Below are 19,118 nucleotides of genomic sequence, written 5' to 3' on the forward strand. Positions count from 1 at the left end.
GTCGCTCTCTGGCCCGACTATCTCCCCTTGCGTCTGGTCTGACCACTCACTGATCGAATCATGTATTCTTGTAAAGGGTCTGGTCAGGCCCCCTCCCCGGCACGGGGGGTCCGCTCGGAATTGGAAGTCCCTTGATCTATCCGCTTTCCTTTCCTCACTCGCTGAGACCCAGCCTCCAACTTCTGACACTTTAGACGTCAACACCATGGACGCCAACATCTCACATTGGCTTACGACGGCCAGCGACCTATTTGCACCTCTGTCCCGCTTCCCTCGAACACATCCCAATAAGTCTCACAAATGGTACAACCCTGCCTTGAAACAACAACACCTTGAGCTGCGCCAATTGGAGCGTAGATGGCGGCGTAATTATTCTAGCTCAGACAGGGAAGCGTATGTGTCCGCGCGAAAAACCTACAAAAATGCCATTATCTCTACCAAGTCTGCTTTCATTTCTGACAGGATCTTAACAGATCTTCAAGGTCCTCGGCGAACTAACATCGGACGCCAGGACATTCGCGAACCCGCCTCCCTCCTCAGAATCATGCAATGCTTTAAATTCCTTCTTTACCGACAAGATCACTACAATCAAAAACTCCATTCCCCATTCCCTCCCCCCAGCCATAGCAGTACCCTCCCCCGCCAATACCTTCACCTTTTCCCGGTTCCCTACACTTGACCCGGAATCTCTTGCTAAGCTGTCTATCCGTGTGAAATCTGGATCCCCGAAGGACTGCTGCCCCCCTTCTGTGCTCCGCGATATCTGTCAGACCCTCCCACACTGCATTCTCCCTTTACTCAATTCCTCCCTCAACTCTGGTATAGTCCCCAGTTCATTTAAGGAGGCCGTACTGGTGCCCCTCTTAAAGAAACCTGGCGCCGACCCTGCGGTCCTCGTTAACTACCGCCCCATCTCCCTCTTGCCCTTCCTATCTAAAATCTTGGAGGCTCATGTCACGACTTGCCTCTCGCAATTTATCGAGGAGTCCAACTTTCTGGCGACCAACCAGGCCGGGTTCAGACCAGCCCACTCCACCGAGGCTGTGATTCTTGCCGTGTTGGACAACCTCAGAAGCAACGATGACAGAGGACAACCCCAGGCATTAGTCCTACTCGACTTATCGGCTGCATTCGACACGGTGGACCATAACATCCTAATCCACCGTGTCGAGTCTGCCGGAGTCTGTGGGGCTGCTCTGTCCTGGATTAAATCCTTTTTAGAGGAGAGGTCTCAGGCAGTCAGCCTGGGCCCTTTTAGCGCCACCAGCGTTCCGTCACCTTGCGGGGTCCCTCAAGGATCTTCCCTGTCCCCCCTCCTTTTTAATTTGTATCTTCAACCCCTCCTTCACTCTCTAGGTAAGTGGGACGTCACCGTGTTTAATTACGCGGATGATTTACAAATTATTTTCCCCCTCACCTCCCCTGATGCTGTTACCAACTTCCAGACGGCCATGACACACATCCAGCACTGGATGAATCAAAATCAACTAAAGCTCAATCCGGGCAAGACTGAGCTCCTCCTCCCTGGGAGAAGTGCCCCTCACTGGGGTCCTCAGTACTGGCCCATCGAGCTCGGGACATCTCCTTCTCCTGCTGGCTGTGTAAAGAGCCTCGGGGTCCTCATTGACTCTGGGCTTACTCTCAAGGCCCAAGTGAGCGCAGTAACATCCTCCTGTATGTTCCAGCTATACAGGATACGGAAAGTCCCCCACCTCCTGACTCCCGAAGCCTTGTTACAAGTCTTAATAGCCCTGGTGATGTCCCGGCTGGACTTTTCTAACTCAATATACCATGGCCTCCCTAAATCTCAGCTGTCCAGGCTACGGATCGTCCAAAACCAGGCCGCTAGGCTTGCTCTCAAAATCCCCAGATGGCAGTCGGCCCAACCCTTACTACGTCATCTTCACTGGCTACCAGTCAGCGAAAGGATTGCTTTTAAGGTCCACTGCCTGGTCTTCAAGGCTCTCACTGGCCCCTCTCCTGCCTTTCTCAAGTCCCTAATCACTCCTTACCGTCCCTCTCGCACTCTGAGGTCTACCCACCTCCAGCTCTTAGTTGTCCCCCGCTTTAAACTCTCTAGATCGGGTGGCCGTAGCTTCTCTTGTTTGGCCCCCAAGCTGTGGAATTCCCTCCCACTTTCACTCAAGTCCTCCTGTTCCCTTCTTTCTTTCAGGAAATCCCTAAAAACATCACTTTTCTCTCATCCTCACTAAAAACCCTTCTGTTAATCTTTAAGATCCGACCAGCGCCAGGAAACTCATGGTGACAGTGCGCTCAAGAAATGCCTCATAACATAACATAACATAACAATACTGTATGAACCCTCCCATCATGTAATAACACATTCTTCCCACAAATCAACACATCATCTTGGTAACATCTAACCCCTGGTATCCCTTTGAACAAATCTTCCATAATCCTTTGAAATACAGATGCCGCAGACACCAGACCAAAGGGCATTCTTAGGAACTTAAATGCCCCAATGGGAGTAATGAAAGATGTTAACTCCTGACACTCCTCACTCAAAGGAACCTGGTGGTAAGCTGATGCCATGTCTAAGGTGGTGAAATAGCAAGCACCGTCAAGTGTTGAAACTAATTCCTCTATATTTGGAAGAGGATATTTATCAATTATCACCTCCTTATTTAGTGCACGAAGATCCACACATAAACGAATCTCATTATTGGGTTTGCGTGCTACTACAATAGGGGCGAGCCACTCTGTTGCTTCAACAGTTTGAATTACCCCTGTGGTCAACAATTTTTCAATCTCCTTCTTTACAGCTTCTTGTACACAAACTGGAATTCGCCTGACTCTTGCAGCAACAGGGGTAGCGCCAAGTTTTAACTTAATATGGTGATTATAACCTTTCAAACAACCCAACTTGTCAGTAAACAAATCACCAAATTCTTTTACAAATTTGTTTTCATCCCCTTCGACTGACTGAACTTGTACAGAAGGATGTGCATTGGGGTTAAGAATGACACCTAAACGTGCTTGATGTGACCAGCTTAACAAACTGTCACCACGTTCAGCTACATAGATTTTTGCGTCAGTAAACCTTCCTTTAAACTCAATACAATCTTCAAAGTAACCCAACAACTTGATGGGCAACTCATTGTAACCTCTTGGATTAATGTCACGTTTCTTAAGAAACTTTTTCCCTTTAAAATTTTTTATGTAGACATCCTTTGCAACAAAAGTGATGTGGGAACATGAATCAAACTTCATCTCGACACTTACATTCCCCACCAAAACCCAATCAGTAGGGTGCTCCACATCATCTTCACTTATTTGAAAACTAACCAACTTAGTCTCTGTCCCATAATCTCTCTTGTTTCTTAATCTGCAATTCTTCCCAAGGTGACCCCTTTTCCCACACACATTACAACTGAACCTATTTGCCGGACACTCCTTCGCATTAGCCATGTGTCCAAATCTTCCACACCTATAACAATTACCCTGAAAGGGTGTAGAAAACTTCCTAACAGGCTGTAACTTAACAACACTGCTATCTACCTCGGTACTCTTCTCACGCACAGGTTCCTCATTTTTCTTCTTTATATCTTTCTGTACCACCTGACACTCTACTTCTTGGACTTTACTACTGGTAGATTCTTCTTTACTGACTTTACTCAGCTCACCAACACACTTTAACATGTGCTCAACCCTCTTTGCGATACTAATAACTTCATCCAAAGGGGGCTCATCCTTAAGCCAGAGTTCCTCTCTGATCTTATCAATTCCGCACCTCAACACAAATTGATCTCTAACCCTTTCTTCCACCAACCCACCAAATTTACAACTTGACGCCAACTTTCGTAAAGAAGTAACGAATTCTTCTACACTTTCCTCCTTCCCTTGCTCACGCAGGCCAAAATAGTACCTTTCCATAATCGTGCTTACCTTAGGCAAGTAATGTAAATCTAATTGCCTTACACAAATTTCATACTCGTTCAAACCTCTCTGGTCAGCTTGTGTAAGTAAAGGTACATTTTCCAACACCTCCTGTCCTTCTCCACTTAAGCAATGCATTAATAATGCATGTTTTCTTTCCCCACTCAAGTTAGCACCGCACACTCTAGCACAGTTCTCAAAAATCTTTTTCCATTTTTTCCATTTAACTAAAGGTTCTCCTGGATCTGATAAAAAAAACGGTGGAGAAGTAACATTCTGCATGGTAGCTATACTCTAATTAGTTCTTTTAACTCTAAATCAATCACCTAGAGCAGTACCCGTTACAGTTTTTCAAACAAAAAAAAACTTCCTAAGCATACATATTCTTTACAGTAATACCTTCCCTTCAAACATGTAATTAAATTTAAGGAAAATGTAAATATATTACATTTTAATTGCTTTAAGAATACTGTTATCCAGAGAATAAAACCCTAGGTGTGCCTGTCACCGTTGATGTCCTTACTGCAGGTGAGGCAGAATTAATTTAAATCAAAATTATAACGTAAATAGAAGGTGTGCCTGTCACCGTGTGAAAACAGTCCTTTACCGGCACGCCTGGAGAGTTTCAAGTGTCTAGACTCCCTTATTTTCCAACTTCCAACCGTCTTCACTGTTCCAAGTTCACAAAAGGATTAAAAAAAAATGATTCCAAAAACGATCTTTTCCTCACGAAAACGGCCGTTTTCGATGACAATACACCTGTCCCACGCCGTTCACGCTCCTTTCTTTAGTACATCGGGCTTGTTTCCAGCCTGGGAGTCTGAACCTGACTCAAAATGGCCGACATGAAGCGCTCGGGTTTCTTTTCACGTCGAGTTGGGCTTCTTTTTCTTTTCCGAGTTCTTCACTCACCCAAGATGGCCGCCACAAAACACTCGGTCGCTTTTCTGCAGGCGAGGGGGCACCTTTCTTCCTTTATATCATACGTCACGTTAGATTCAGGAAAGACACACGGGCCTACCTCCTCATCATAGGATCAGCATTAAATATACTTCGCCATGAAATCACCTCCTCGTTCTGCCGCCCGACGTCTCCTCGACCCTGACACCGGAAAAGGCAGCAGAAACACAACTCCGGTTGAAGGGTGAGTTATTTTTTTTTTAAAGTTCTTTTCCCCTTGTTGTCATTGAGGTTGTCTCCTCTCAGCTTGATCCTTTTTCTTGATCCCAGCCAAGCGTCGCCAGTGTAACAAAGTGGATAACCACACCAGTAGTAGTTAAGTAGGAGGTATTTAATACAACCTCATCCAACAGCCAAGGAATCTCAACTGTCTTATCAAGAATGCAGAGGGAAGGGAACATAGGGGAACCAAGGTTCCACGCTGGACATCACGGGTAAGTAGCGCACTTTACAAGTACTCTGATTGATAAACATTAGGTCCATCTGAGTCCCCGTCAGTCGCTTATCCTGGTTCAAGCAGGGCCCATGTGCTGAAAAATGCGCGTCCAATATTGTGCTTGACAGCTCCTGCGTGGGAGGTAGGAAAAGAAAGTCAAGCAATTAGGGAAGCACCTGGGATGTCATTAAGAGATTGTGCTTTGAAATAAAAAAGACCTTCCAATATATGAAACCGAGAATAAAGTGAAACGAAAACCCTGATAAAGTAGCCCTGCCGAACAGCAGAAAGTGGGTAAAATAGGGCATTTCTTCATTAAGAAACGTCGTCTGAGGCGATAGCAGAGTTCAAAGGAGCTTTAAATTTTACATGGTATAAAAATCAGTTCTCTAGAAAATTCTTAGAGGAAGATGGGCCACAGAAGCAGACTTCAGACAGAATGTGGAGCATTAGTGCAAACCTGAGCATCAATCCATGTAAGATTTACAAGTGACTGACAGGAGGAGAGGATGAGAGAGCGATCAGTCGGCAGTAAATGTCCCCCGAGGGGACCAATTGATCAGGGATCATTCTTGAAAATAACTTGTAGGTATTGACGGAGGCCTCTGCCAAACCCGATTCAGGAAGCGACTGTGGTAGGAGGTGGAAGACCAGAAGGACCTCTAAGATCCATATTTTGGGACCGCTGTCCGCATTAACACCTCTTCTTCCTGAGAAGATCTGAGCTTTCTCAATTCTTCAAAGCCTCTTTGGCTGTAGGCATTGGCAGGTGCTAGAACCTGCAAAAATCCTGGTGACACTACGTCTTGCGACCATTACTTTAAGTTATCTTGACAACTACATCTGCCAGCTAAGTGTATCAGCTGGTGAAAACAGCTCAGCAGGTTAAGATACTATTGCAGAGATCTGTGTGATTCCAACATGTCTCAGGTTGCAACATTGTTAAGAGAGCCCAAGCGGTTAATGTACCTGTTGCAAAGTACTGAGCATAATCTGCATGTCACATGTTTTAATCCAAGTAGAGAGATCAGTGGCTTCACTTGTGCTTTGTAGGGGTCTTGGTGTAAATTTAAGCTGCAGGCCACAAGTGTGAGTGTTGAATCCCTGCTGACTAATTCAATCTTCCATTCTTCTGCAGGTGCTGGGATAAGTGACCACCTATAAGTAACTGTCAAGAGAAGAGACAAATAACTTTGGGGCATATTAACAAGAACGGTGTTTAAATTATCGCCACTTTAGCGGAAGAAAACTGCCACTAAAGCGGCGATAATGGGCTTGATAATATGCCCTTGTGAATTCCCATAGAATCCCATGTTCTGGTGTGAACCTGGGCTTTACGGGAATTCACAAGGGCATATTATCAAGCCCATTATCGCCGCTTTAGCAGCAGTTTTCTGCCCCTAAAGCAGCGATAATTTTAACACCGTTCTTGATAATATGCCCCCTTGTCTTGTGTGGTACATACATTAAACCTATCAGCATCTTGTCTCAAAGCGCAAGACTTAATCTACTCTGCATTCTTGTGATATTCTTGCAAAGGACAAAATCATAATGCGACTGAATTGTTAATAATTTCTCCTGTCTTTTATTTTTTGTCTATACAAATGTGCTTACTTTTATGTTAAAAATATCCCCCATTTCAGACAGCCTGAGCAAAAACACCGCTGTTATGTCTTTTTTAATCTCTTAGTCAACTTGGAACTCTTCTCTCGTATCAGGCCAGTTTCCGGAGACCTGGAAGCAGGCTATCCTCATTCCTCTTTTAAAAAAATCTGATGCAGACCCTGCTGTTCTCAGTAACTATCGTCCGATATCTTTGCTACCTAAACCGGCCAAAATCTTGGAAAAATTTGTGCAAGAACAACTCTCAGACTATGTTGAAAGCAATGTCCTGCTACAAGATTCGCAATCCGGTTTTAGGACCGGTTATAGCACGGAGACTGCCCTTCTGGAGGTGGCGGAGACCGTGCGGGAGACTGTGGACAGGGGAGAGGTAGCCATGCTTGTGCTCCTCGACCTGTCCGCAGCCTTTGACACGGTCTCCCATGCCATCCTCCTGAGCAGACTCCGAGAGATAGGAATCTGTGGCTCCCCTCTGGCCTGGATTACCTCGTTCCTTACAGACCGTACTCAACAAGTCTGGTGCCGACCTTTCTGGTCTAAGGACAGGAAACCTCTAGGCTGTGGGGTGCCCCAAGGATCTGCCCTCAGCCCCCTCTTTTTTAACATTTATGTCGCACCCCTGGCAAAGGTGATCGAGTCTTTGGGGGTCAGAGTGATATCCTACGCTGACGATACGCAGCTTATTTTTTCCCTTAGAGATCATTCGCTGTCTGGTTCTGAAAATTTTAGAACCTGTCTCTCCAATATCGTGGCCTGGATGACCTCTAACACGTTAAAACTTAACACGGATAAGACGGAGGTGCTTTTTTTTAATCAAACTGTCCCCTTGCCGCCCGCCACCTGGTGGCCTGTGGAACTCAACCCTCCACCTTCTCCGGTAAAAGTGGCTCGCAATCTTGGAGTCCAGTTTGATAATGATTTATCTTTTAAAACTCATGTCCAGAAAGTCACCTCTGCATGTTTTGGGAAACTCCATATGATCAGAAAAATTTCCCCTTTCCTCCCCACTGAAGAATTGAAGACAGTGACGCATGCCCTAATCACCTCACATCTGGACTATGCGAACTGTCTTTATATAGGACTTCCAGCCTACCTCCTCCATAGGCTGCAGATTGTGCAGAACGCCGCTGCCAGGCTGATCTGCAAAGTCCCCTATCGACACTCGATCTCCCCCCACTTAAGGAAACTGCACTGGCTCCCAATTACGGCCCGTGTTAAGTTTAAGGCCCTGGTCCTAGCTTTTAGGGCCCTCAACGGAAAAGGCCCAAAATACCTGAGACATAGACTTAAACCAGTCCAATCGTCTCTCAATCTCAGGTCTAACCACCTTCGCCCTCTGCTCACCCCTAGATTCCGTCTTGCGAGAAAGGGTGGCAGAGCGTTTGCAGTGGCAGTTTCAAAACTGTGGAACTCCTTACCCATCAGCCTTCGGCTCATTGACATCGAGTCTCAATTCAGGGGCAAACTGAAAACTCTCTTATTTTCGGGCCAATAACTCCTCCCCCCCCTCTCGATCTGCATTCCTCAGCGCCGGGACACCCCCGTTGGGGGTAGCTGTGCGCTTAATAAATGTCTAAATAAATAAATAAATAAACTTTGTTGTATCGTGGGAGGTTTGGGACAGAATCCAGTCGCTGCCTCAGCCGCTCTGACCTCTCATAGCGAAGTCCAGTCAGGACAAGACCTAAAATGAGCCGACAAACTGTGTTAAAGGAATGTCCTGAAGCATAGTGGTTACAGAGGGACTGCCAACTCCTCTCTTTGTGGGCTTGGTCTAGACACAGCTTCATGTTTTAAAAAAACGCAGGGCCTCATTTATGAAAAGTGACGCATTGCTGCGTGGAAACAGCGCTGCCTCACTTTTCACTGCACCCTCCTTGCGACACCAATGATACGTCATATTAACAGTATGACGCATCATGTCCAAGGAGTTACAGATATGTCAGTATTTCTGATGTATCTGTAGGCACAAAAATGACGCATTGCTGGAGTGTGTCACAAAAGTGACACAACTCCAGCAATGGGTCATTACACATGGGCAAGTCCCATGTGAAATGTGCCTGCGTCAGTCTTACGCCTGCCATGAGGCAGGCGTAAGATATTGATGCATTTGTGTCCTAGAAGTGGCTCAATGAAATCTTACAGATTTCACTGCATCACTTCTATGACCCTTTCCTGCATCGGAACGCCCCCCCATGAATACATTATACCTGGCGCAGGTGTAATGTGGCGCAGGGGTTTACAAAGTTGCATCTACCTAGATGCGTCACTTTGTAAATATGGTGCAACAAGGCTCATTTTTTACGCCGCTGGTGCGTCACAAAAAGTGACGCACCGGCGGCGCAAAAGTGACGCAAGGGCTCATAAATAAGCCCCATAATATATATATGTTTGGAAGGGTTTTCAGTCAGACTTCTTCATCTATGGGTCTGTTACTACAGACCAATTTGCAACCGCCCACCCTAACGGGAAATGGTTTGGCCCAATTCATCCACTGGCTTTCTTTGCTGTGAGTGATGGTATTTTTCTCTTGCACTCTTCAGTTCTGGGGCTGGTAGGCCAATCTAGATTTCTGCTTTATTTCTGTTTATCCTTAATTTCATGGGCTTTTTATAAAGGTATTTTTGTACTGGGTTAGGCTTCACTTCTTCTTCAAATGTATGCACACCAGCACCACAGAAAACATGTTTAATTTTTATCTTTTTACGCTTGCAATGTCTATGGACCATGCCAGTAAAATAAATAATTAGGAGGCTTGCCAAGGCCAGCCCATTGACTTTTCCAATGTTTGTTTCATTCCTTGTTTATTCCAGGAAGGACTCCGGGCCAGATTCACAAAGGTTTAGCGTTGGCTTAGTGTTACCTTTGTAACGCTAACCTAACGCCAAACTTGGGGATTAATAAACTAACGCTAATTGGTATTAGCATGGGTGTGTATGGAAGAGTAATGCTAAGGAGCGCGAAATGCGGCTTTGCATTGCTTTGAGTGAAGGGGGCATCACATGGGTGGCACACAGGCATGCCCCTACAACCACCTGTGCTTTTGACGCTAAACTCGATTTACTAACATCAGTAGAGAGGGTTTAGTGACAAAAATTAACGCAGCTGGAAAACAGGTGTTAAAAGGAGAAATGTTTTAGTTTCTCCTTACTTTTCCGACTTTTCTTGCATGCGAAACTGTGCAGCACACATACAAAGAATGGAAATGGTCTTAAACTTGTCTAGCCATAGTATTCTGTACAGAAAGGCTACCTTTCCTGTACAAAACCTATAGCAGACTCAGGCATTCACCCTAGAACTATGCAGCTGCAGCTCCTCTGCTATCACAGAGGAGCATCGCCCCTCCCCCTCGTCAGCAGCTGCAAAAATAGTAAAATAAAGTTTTATTTTTCTCTCACAGGCGAGTCTTGGAGGTGGGGCCATTGCAGGGGCATTCACGGAAGAGGAGTGGGGGGCAATGTTGTCAGTGTGTATGTGGGTTTGGCTGGCCGTCTCAGGATGGCCGTACCGACATTCTCAATGAAGCTCTCTCCATGCCGAGCTGTGTTGCTGGGTTGGAGAAAGCAGTAACAGGCTCCAAGTCTCTGGGAGCGCAAATCGCGGGTGCTCAGGCCAATCCTGACGCTGTTCTCATGCTGCCATAGCAGCGTCGGGATTGGCCGCTGGAGAGTGTGGGTGCCTGTGCTGGTGAGGAGCAGAAGAGCAGCGATGCAGCAGGTAAGTTATTTTTCATTTGTTTTTTGTTGTTTTATTGTCGTTGTTTGTCCCCCCCTGCCTCGCCACTCAGCCCTGACACCAGCCCAGGTGCAGCTCCTCCGTAATGACAGAGAAGCGTCGCCCCACAGCACGTGCCAGCAGACAATAAATAAAATGATAATACCGCAACGGTATTATTATTTTATTTATACTGTCTGAGCCCAATACAAAAGTATAGGGCAGGGCCAAGCATGTCAGGGAGGAGTAAAGTGCACTGATAAGTGTGCATGTTTGTTTGGCCATTCGTCCAAGGCCGGCCAAACACACATGTCCATTTATGTTTCTCCAACCTGGCTGTGTTTGTTACAGAGAAAGAGCACAGACTCCAATGCACCGTCTGAGCTGCAAATGAGGCCGCTCAGACCAATCCTGGCGCTGCTGTCTTGTGAGAGCAGCACCTGGATTGGATGCGTAGCCTGTGCCCTGAGAGCCCATCCCCTTCCACCCGTCGGCCACTGAGAGGAAAAGCAATGCATCGTCAGCGGGAGCGGAGTGGGGCAGTTGGTAAGTCATTTTAAAAAAAATTCCTATATTTTATTTCTCCCTCCCTCTCAAACCCACGGCCATCTCCACCCGCGGCCGCCCTACCACTTTAGGTAGGCGGTGGCCGCCACTGCACCTGCTGCTAGGGAGAGAGGAGGAGATAGTCATATCTGCGTAAATATGGCCTAGTCCTTCTCCCTCCCTGTCATGTAATGCTGCATAGCCTCTTTGTGTACTGCGCTGCGTTGCATGACGCCTTTCAGAATCTGGGCCCCCATCTCTAGACAAAGGGCCCGATTCACAGAACTAACTGAAGACAAAATCCTAAACTTACTACCATTTTGGTATTCATAGAAGGCGCTTAATCATTTTGGTATTCACAGAAGTTAGGAGTCCTAACTTTAGGACTCCTAAATACCTTCTGGGCCCGATTCACAGAACTAACTTAAGACAAAGTCCCAAACTTACTACTTTTGGTATTCACAGAAGTTAGGATTTTGTCTTAAGTTTGTCTTAATACAAACTTAAGATAGAATTAAGTTAGGATTTTGTCTTAAGTCTGTCTTAAGTTTGTCTTAAGACAAACGTTAGATAAAATCCTAACTTCTGTGAATACCAAAAGTAGTAAGTTTAGGATTTTGTCTTAAGTTAGTTCTGTGAATCGGGCCCTCTATGAATACCGAAAGTCTGGAAGGGCCCGATTCACAGAACTAACTTAAGACAAAATCCTAAACTTACTACCATTTTGGTATTCACAGAAGGCACTTACTCATTTCGGTATTCACCGAAGTTAGGAGTCCTAACTTTAGGACTCCTAAATGCCTTCTGTGAATACCGAAAGTCTTAAAATTAGGATTTTTCTTAGTTTAGGAGTCTTAACGTTAGGAGTCCTAACTTTACAACTCCTCAACTGAGAAAAACCCTAACTATAAGACTTTCAGTATTCACAGAAGGTATTTAGGAGTCCTAAAATTAGGAGTCCTAACTTTACTACTCCTAAATTGAGAAAAATCCTAACTTTAAGACTTTCGGTATTCACAGAAGGCATTTAGGAGTCCTAAAGTTAGGACTCCTAACTTCTGTGAATATCGAAATGAGTAAGTGCCTTCTGTGAATACCAAAATGAGTAGGTGCCTTGTGTGAATACCAAAATGGCAGTAAGTTTTTAGTATTTTGTCTTCAGTTAGTTCTGTGAATCGGGCCCTACATTTTAAAGTCTGCGGGGGCACGGCCACTTTAAGACCTGCATTGATCCAACATTTGAAAATGCTGCAAATTGTCTTGCTGTTTTCGTTGTGTGAAAATTATACAAAACAGCACTCCCGTGGATTCTATTTCTGTGCAATACTTTATTCCAGCTGAACATGACGGCATGTGTGATTTGTGGCATAGAACGGAGAGGGTGATGATTTATTTAAATTTGTGAAAATGCAACACGTGTTGAGAGAGAATGGATCTAACCATGTGACACACCCAGCTACTCCTGGGAAGCTATGGTCTGGAAGAAGTGCAGGGGAACCTGGGAAGTGTAGTCCAATAAGGCTCCCAGGCCCCCTCAAACCAACGGAAATGTGTTTGTCCACAAAAGTAGCCACTGATCGTCCTCCAGCCAGACAGAAATGTCAATAATCAGCACGGGCCTCGGGGGAATGAGGTGGCTCAGTGAATCGCCACGTGTGATGGGGCTTCAAGGGGGGCTGTAACATTGAGGGTGTCCATGTAAGCGGTTACCTTGGTCCTAGGCTGTGTATCCGCCTCAGGGGCTCCATTGCCCCGCCGGGTGGCCACGCGCCTCCTGCGCCTGCGCAGCACCACGTAGATCTGCACGTACACCATCAGGGTGATAATGAAGGGCACGTAGAAGGAGACGATGGAGGAATACAGCACGAAGGCCGGGTTAGCGATGCTGCAGCGCATGGCTTCTCGGGTGGCTGCAGAGAGAGAGGTCAAGGAGACGGATCAGTGTGTGACACGTATGGCATCCGGAGCCAAGGGCCAATCAGAGCAAAGCAAAGCAGGCAAAAAACCAAGCATGACAGCCAGAGCAAAGCTCCACTCTTTCAGTCTGACACCCAGAGCCAAGATGGCTTCATAACCAAGCGTGACACCCAGATCAAAGCTCCAGTCTTTCAGTCTGACACCCAGAGCCAAGATGGCTTCCTAACCAAGCGTGACACCCCGATCAAAGCTCCACTCTTTCAGTCTGACACCCAGAGCCAAGATGGCTTCATAACCAAGCGTGACACCCAGATCAAAGCTCCAGTCTTTCAGTCTGACACCCAGAGCCGAGATGGCTTCCTAACCAAGCGTGACACCCCGATCAAAGCTCCACTCTTTCAGTCTGACACCCAGAGCCAAGATGGCTTCATAACCAAGCGTGACACCCAGATCAAAGCACCAGTCTTTCAGTCTGACACCCAGAGCCAAGATGGCTTCCTAACCAAGCGTGACACCCAGATCAAAGCTCCACTCTTTCAGTCTGACACCCAGAGCCAAGATGGCTTCATAACCAAGCGTGACACCCAGATCAAAGCTCCAGTCTTTCAGTCTGACACCCAGAGCCAAGATGGCTTCCTAACCAAGCGTGACACCCCGATCAAAGCTCCACTCTTTCAGTCTGACACCCAGAGCCAAGATGGCTTCCTAACCAGGCGTGACACCCAGATCAAAGCTCCATTCTTTCAGTCTGACACCCAGAGCCAAGATGGCTTCCTAACCAAGCATGACACCCCGATCAAATCTGACTCCCAGAGCCAAGATGGCCTACTATCCAAGCATGACACCCAAGCGTGACATACAGAGCTAAGCAGGAACTCAAGACACAAGCCCAACACGAGGGCACATCAGAAGCAAGCCTGCAAAACTAGATCATAGAGGCATCAAAGCAAAGCGTGACATTCAGAGCTATGAAGGGACTCTAGAAACAAGCCTGACACCAAGGGTGCACCCTGGGTCAAGGGAACATCAAAACCGTGCATAACACTCAGAGCAAAGCTTACACTCTAGATACAGGCCTGACGTCTAACACCAGTGGGACTCTCACAGCCAAGGAGACATCATGACCATGTGTGACACCCAGAGCTCAGCAGGAACTCAAGAGAAGCGCCTGACGCCCAAAACCAAGGGGACATTCAAATCCAATGGGCATTCATAACCAAGTATTACACCCGGAGCCAACGACCCCACCCGCAGCCAAGGGGCCTTCAGAGCCAAGGGGGCATCATAGCCAAGTGTGACAGATGGAGCCATGGGGCACCAGAGCCAAGGGGGCATCATAGCCAAGGGGGCATCATAGCCAAGGGGGCACCAGAGCCAAGGGGGCATCATAGCCAAGTGTGACAGATGGAGCCATGGGGCACCAGAGCCAAGGGGGCATCATAGCCAAGGGGGCATCATAGCCAAGGGGGCATCATAGCCAAGGGGGCACCAGAGCCAAGGGGGCATCATAGCCAAGTGTGACAGATGGAGCCATGGGGCACCAGAGCCAAGGGGGCATCATAGCCAAGGGGGCACCAGAGCCAAGGGGGCATCATAGCCAAGGGGGCATCATAGCCAAGGGGGCACCAGAGCCAAGGGGGCATCATAGCCAAGTGTGACAGATGGAGCCATGGGGCACCAGAGCCAAGGGGGCATCATAGCCAAGGGGGCACCAGAGCCAAGGGGGCACCAGAGCCAAGGGGGCATCATAGCCAAGGGGGCACCAGAGCCAAGGGGGCACCAGAGCCAAGTGTGACAGATGGAGCCATGGGGCACCAGAGCCAAGGGGGCATCATAGCCAAGGGGGCACCAGAGCCAAGGGGGCATCATAGCCAAGGGGGCATCATAGCCAAGGGGGCACCAGAGCCAAGGGGGCACCAGAGCCAAGGGGGCATCATAGCCAAGTGTGACAGATGGAGCCATGGGGCACCAGAGCCAAGGGGGCACCAGAGCCAAGGGGGCATCATAGCCAAGTGTGACAGGACAGCCAGAGCCAAGGGGGCACCAGAGCCAAGGGGGCATCATAGCCAAGTGTGACAGGACAGCCAGAGCCAAGGGGGCATTAGAGCCAAGTGCGACAGCAGACCATGTGGGGCAGGGATCAGAGCCAAGTGTGACACCAGAGCCAAGCCTGAGACCTCGGGATATGTGGCCCCAGAGCCAACAATGACACCAAAGCCAAAGGGAGCATCAGAGCCAAGTGTGACAGCCGGAGCCATGGGGAACCAGCGCTAAGGGAGCATCAGAGCCAAGGGAGCATCGGAGTCAAGTGCGACACCTGGAGTCATGGGGGAACCAAAGCCAAGACTGAGCCCCAGAGCAAAGCATGACACCAGAACCATGGGGCATAAGAGCCAAGAGAGCATCAGAGCCAGGTGTGACAGCTGGAGCCATGGGAACATGAGAGCCAAGTGTGACACCAGAGCGAAGGGGGCCCAAGAGCCAAGAGAGCATCAGAGTCGTGTGACACCCAGAGCCAAGGGGGATCAAAAGTCAAGACTGAGCCCCAGAGTCAAGCATGTCACCAGAGCCAAGGGAGCATCAGAGTCAAGTGCAACACCAGTGCCATGGGGCACCAGTGCCAAGGGAGCATCAAAGCCAAGTGAGGCATCAGAGTCAAAGGGGTATCAGAGTTAAGGGAGCATCAGAGCTAAGTGTGACACCCAGAGCGATGGGGCACCAAAGCCAAATGAGCATCAGAGTTGTGTGACACCCGGAGCCATGGGGAAACCAAACCCAAAACTGAGCCCCTGAGCCAAGCATGACAGCAGAGCCAAGGGGGCATCAGAGCCAAGGGAGCATCAGAGCCAAGGGAGCATCAGAGCCAAGGGAGCATCAGAGCCAAGGGAGCATCAGAGCCAAGTGTGATACGCTGGGCCATGAGGCACCAAAGCCAAGAATGAGCCACAGAGGTAAGCATGATACCAGAGCTCAGGGAGCCTCACAGCCAAGTGTGACAGCCGGAGCTTTGGGGGCAACAGAGCCAAATGCAATGCCAGAGCCAAGGAGGCATCTGAGACAAGTGAGACACCAGATTCAAAGAGGCATCAGAGTTAAGGGAGCATCAGAGCCTAGTCCAACACAAGAGCTAAGCGATCATCAGAGTCAAGGGTGATACCCGAAGCCATGGGGCACCAGAGCCAAGGAGGCATCTAAGCGAAGTGAGACACCAGAGCAATGGGGCACCAGAGCCAAGGGAGCATCAGAGCCAAGTGTGATACCCGAAGCCATGGGGCACCAGAGCCAAGGGAGCATCTAAGCGAAGTGAGACACCAGAGCCATAGGGGCAGCAGAGCCAAGGGAGCATCAGAGCCAAGTGCAACGCAAGAACCAAGGGGGCCCAAGAGCCATGAGAGCATCGGAGTTGTGTGACAATCAGATCCAATGAGAAAACAAAGCCAACACTGAGCCCCAGAGTCAAGCATGACAACAGAGCCAAGAGTGCATCAGAGAGACGGGGGCGTCAGAGCCAAGACTGAGTCACAGAGCCAACCATGCCTCAATCTCCACCCTAAGGTTGATCCAGAATCACCACCCTGCGGCTGAGCCGCAATCACCACCCTGCGGCTGAGCCGCAATAACCACCCTAAGTCTGATCCACAATCACCACCCTGCGGCTGAGCCGCAATCACCACACTAAAGCTGGGCCGCAATAACCACCCTAAGTCTGATCCACAATCACCACCCTGTGGCTGATCACAAACACCACCCTGCGTCTGATCCACAATCACCACCCTAAGGTTGATCCACAACCACCACCCTAAGGTTTTTCCACAACCACCACCCTAAGGTTGATCCACAATCTCCACCCTAAGGTTGATCCACAATCTCCACCCTAAGGCTGAGCCGCAATCACCACCCTAAGGCTGAGCCGCAATCACCACCCTAAGGCTGAGCCGCAATCACCACCCTAAGGCTGAGCCGCAATCACCATCCTAAGGCTGATCCGCAATCACCACCCTAAGGCTGATCCGCAATCACCACCCTAAGGCTGATCCGCAATACCCACCCTAAGGCTGATCCGTAATCTTCACCATAAGGGTGATCCACATTCACCACCCTGCGGCTGATCCACAATCGCCACCCTAAGGCTGAACTGAGAGTGCCAGAGATGGGCAGAGTCAGCTCACCCAGTGCAGACATCATGGGATGGAAAGCAGGAGGAGGATGCTGGTGTTCACCTGTCTTGTTGAGGCCGAAGAGAAGAGGGCAGGAGATGGCAAAGGACAGCACCCACACCACAGCTATCATGACCGAGACCCTGCGCTTGGAGCTGTAGCGCGTGTTGTAGAGCATCGGCATGGCCACAGCGGTGTACCTGGTAGAAAGAGAGCACCCCATCATTAGTGGTCCCAAGAGATCCTATGCCTGTTTCTGGGAGGCATATCCCATCTCTTAACACGTGCACTATGTTCAGGACATCAATTGTGAAATGAATACCCCACTAGGAGAAGAAGACAGCTCTGTTATATCTGATTTATTATATATTACTGTTGGGGCAGAAAAGATCTCCTGCTTGTCTCTGGGGAGCTCATGCTGGTGCCACAAGTTCCCCATATCAAGCTCTGTGGGTTTTAGTCTTATTGCCTTAGCACATTGAACAATCATGCAAGTGCGCTTAGGGCCTCCTGTAAGAAGGAATGTGACCTAGAACAGGATGTGGGGCCTGGAGGGCCACACCAAGGATGCCCTTCTATACTGAGCTTGCCCACCGTCAGCTCACCAGGCGGTGGAGGACTGACAGTGGACACTGCAAGGAATCATATTGTCAGGCTATGCCTTTTGTACCTGTCACCTGGCAGGGAAAGTTGCTTAGTGGCTTTAAGAGTGTTTTTAAATTGGTTTGTCCATCTGCTTAAACCAGGTCTATTGCTCCATCCATGTGCCATGTGTGCAGAAAGCTGAGGGCAGAGTGTGTCTATTGCATTTAGAATTGGCTACACATGAATCCAATTTGATTTTCAGAATACAAATGCTACATAAGAGGGAAGTCCTTGTAGTAGACCAGACTCTAGTGTTGCAGCACCTCTCTCCTTTGAGCCCTAGTTTAGGTTTCCCCTTGACAGGAGATTCCCAAGACCAGCCCACCTCCTTGTTAACACCTGAAGGCAGAGACTATTGCTGGAACTGTCTGGGAGGCCATTAAAGCCCAAACAAGGTCCCAGAGCTGGATCCTAGAAATTCTACCTGCCTTCTTAGTTGAAGAGGTGACACTAACAGTACCAGCCAGAATGCCATGTTTTCACTACCAGAAGCCCACACTAGTGGAGACCAAGATGCTGGTTCGTGTGCCAAGGCTGGAGCAGCTGACTTGCAACTCCCTTCGCCAGGTTCAGGAACCAATTGTATGGCAAATCTACCAGGAGAAGGTGCCCGAGTCCAGCCCTGAGTGGCGTAGGTAAATGTTCACTAAGGTATGGCACAGGAGGTGCACTTGCACAAAAAAGGTTTGAAATGGATGACCACGAAGATCTAAACAGGGAGTAAGGGAACACCGGTTGCTTAAACCCAGGGAAGTATCTGGGCTTTCAGGCCTTTTTGTGAGGCTTGGAGACCCTGTGGCACCTGCAGTATCCCCACAAGTGTAGGGCCTGTGACTGCAGGGGTGCCTGGAGAATGAAGACTGCAAGTTGGTGGCCACCTCAACTGAAACCCAGTGCCTAGAGAGAGAGTGGACGCTACTCCATGATTGTATACCACCATTGAAGGTTTTCCATTGCTTCCAGTGAAGCATTGCGGTGAACAGAGTGAGTCTTCATCTTGTTTGGGAAGTGGACTTGTGTCTGGGCTGAGGATGAACTCCTAACGAGACCCTGCCTGGATAAGAGCAGCGATGGTGGATCTTAGCTCCATCTTGAGTAGAGGCGCAATGCCACACCTTCTACGCAGGAATGTGTGCCTCAACAATAAAATGCCACCACAATGTGATGGGACTGGAGTGAGCACCTGATCTTACTGGGCTGTGGAGGACCACATCCCACCAGGA

The 19,118-nt window shown here is 48.5% G+C and overlaps 1 protein-coding gene across 1 annotated transcript in view; it reads right to left on the reverse strand.

The window, feature by feature from the left end:
• LOC144770809 (D(2)-like dopamine receptor) overlaps positions 1–19,118 on the reverse strand; it is a 160,269-nt gene that overhangs the window by 50,322 nt on the left and 90,829 nt on the right. The window contains exons 3-4 of the mRNA XM_078655576.1: positions 17,314–17,450; positions 12,887–13,086 (exon numbers count right to left, since the gene is read on the reverse strand). Coding sequence (XP_078511702.1) covers positions 12,887–13,086; positions 17,314–17,450 — 337 coding nt within the window. The remainder of the gene's footprint in view (positions 1–12,886; positions 13,087–17,313; positions 17,451–19,118) is intronic.

Source organism: Lissotriton helveticus, chromosome 7 (genome assembly GCF_964261635.1).
Source record: "Lissotriton helveticus chromosome 7, aLisHel1.1, whole genome shotgun sequence".
NCBI classification, from domain to species: domain Eukaryota; kingdom Metazoa; phylum Chordata; class Amphibia; order Caudata; family Salamandridae; genus Lissotriton; species Lissotriton helveticus.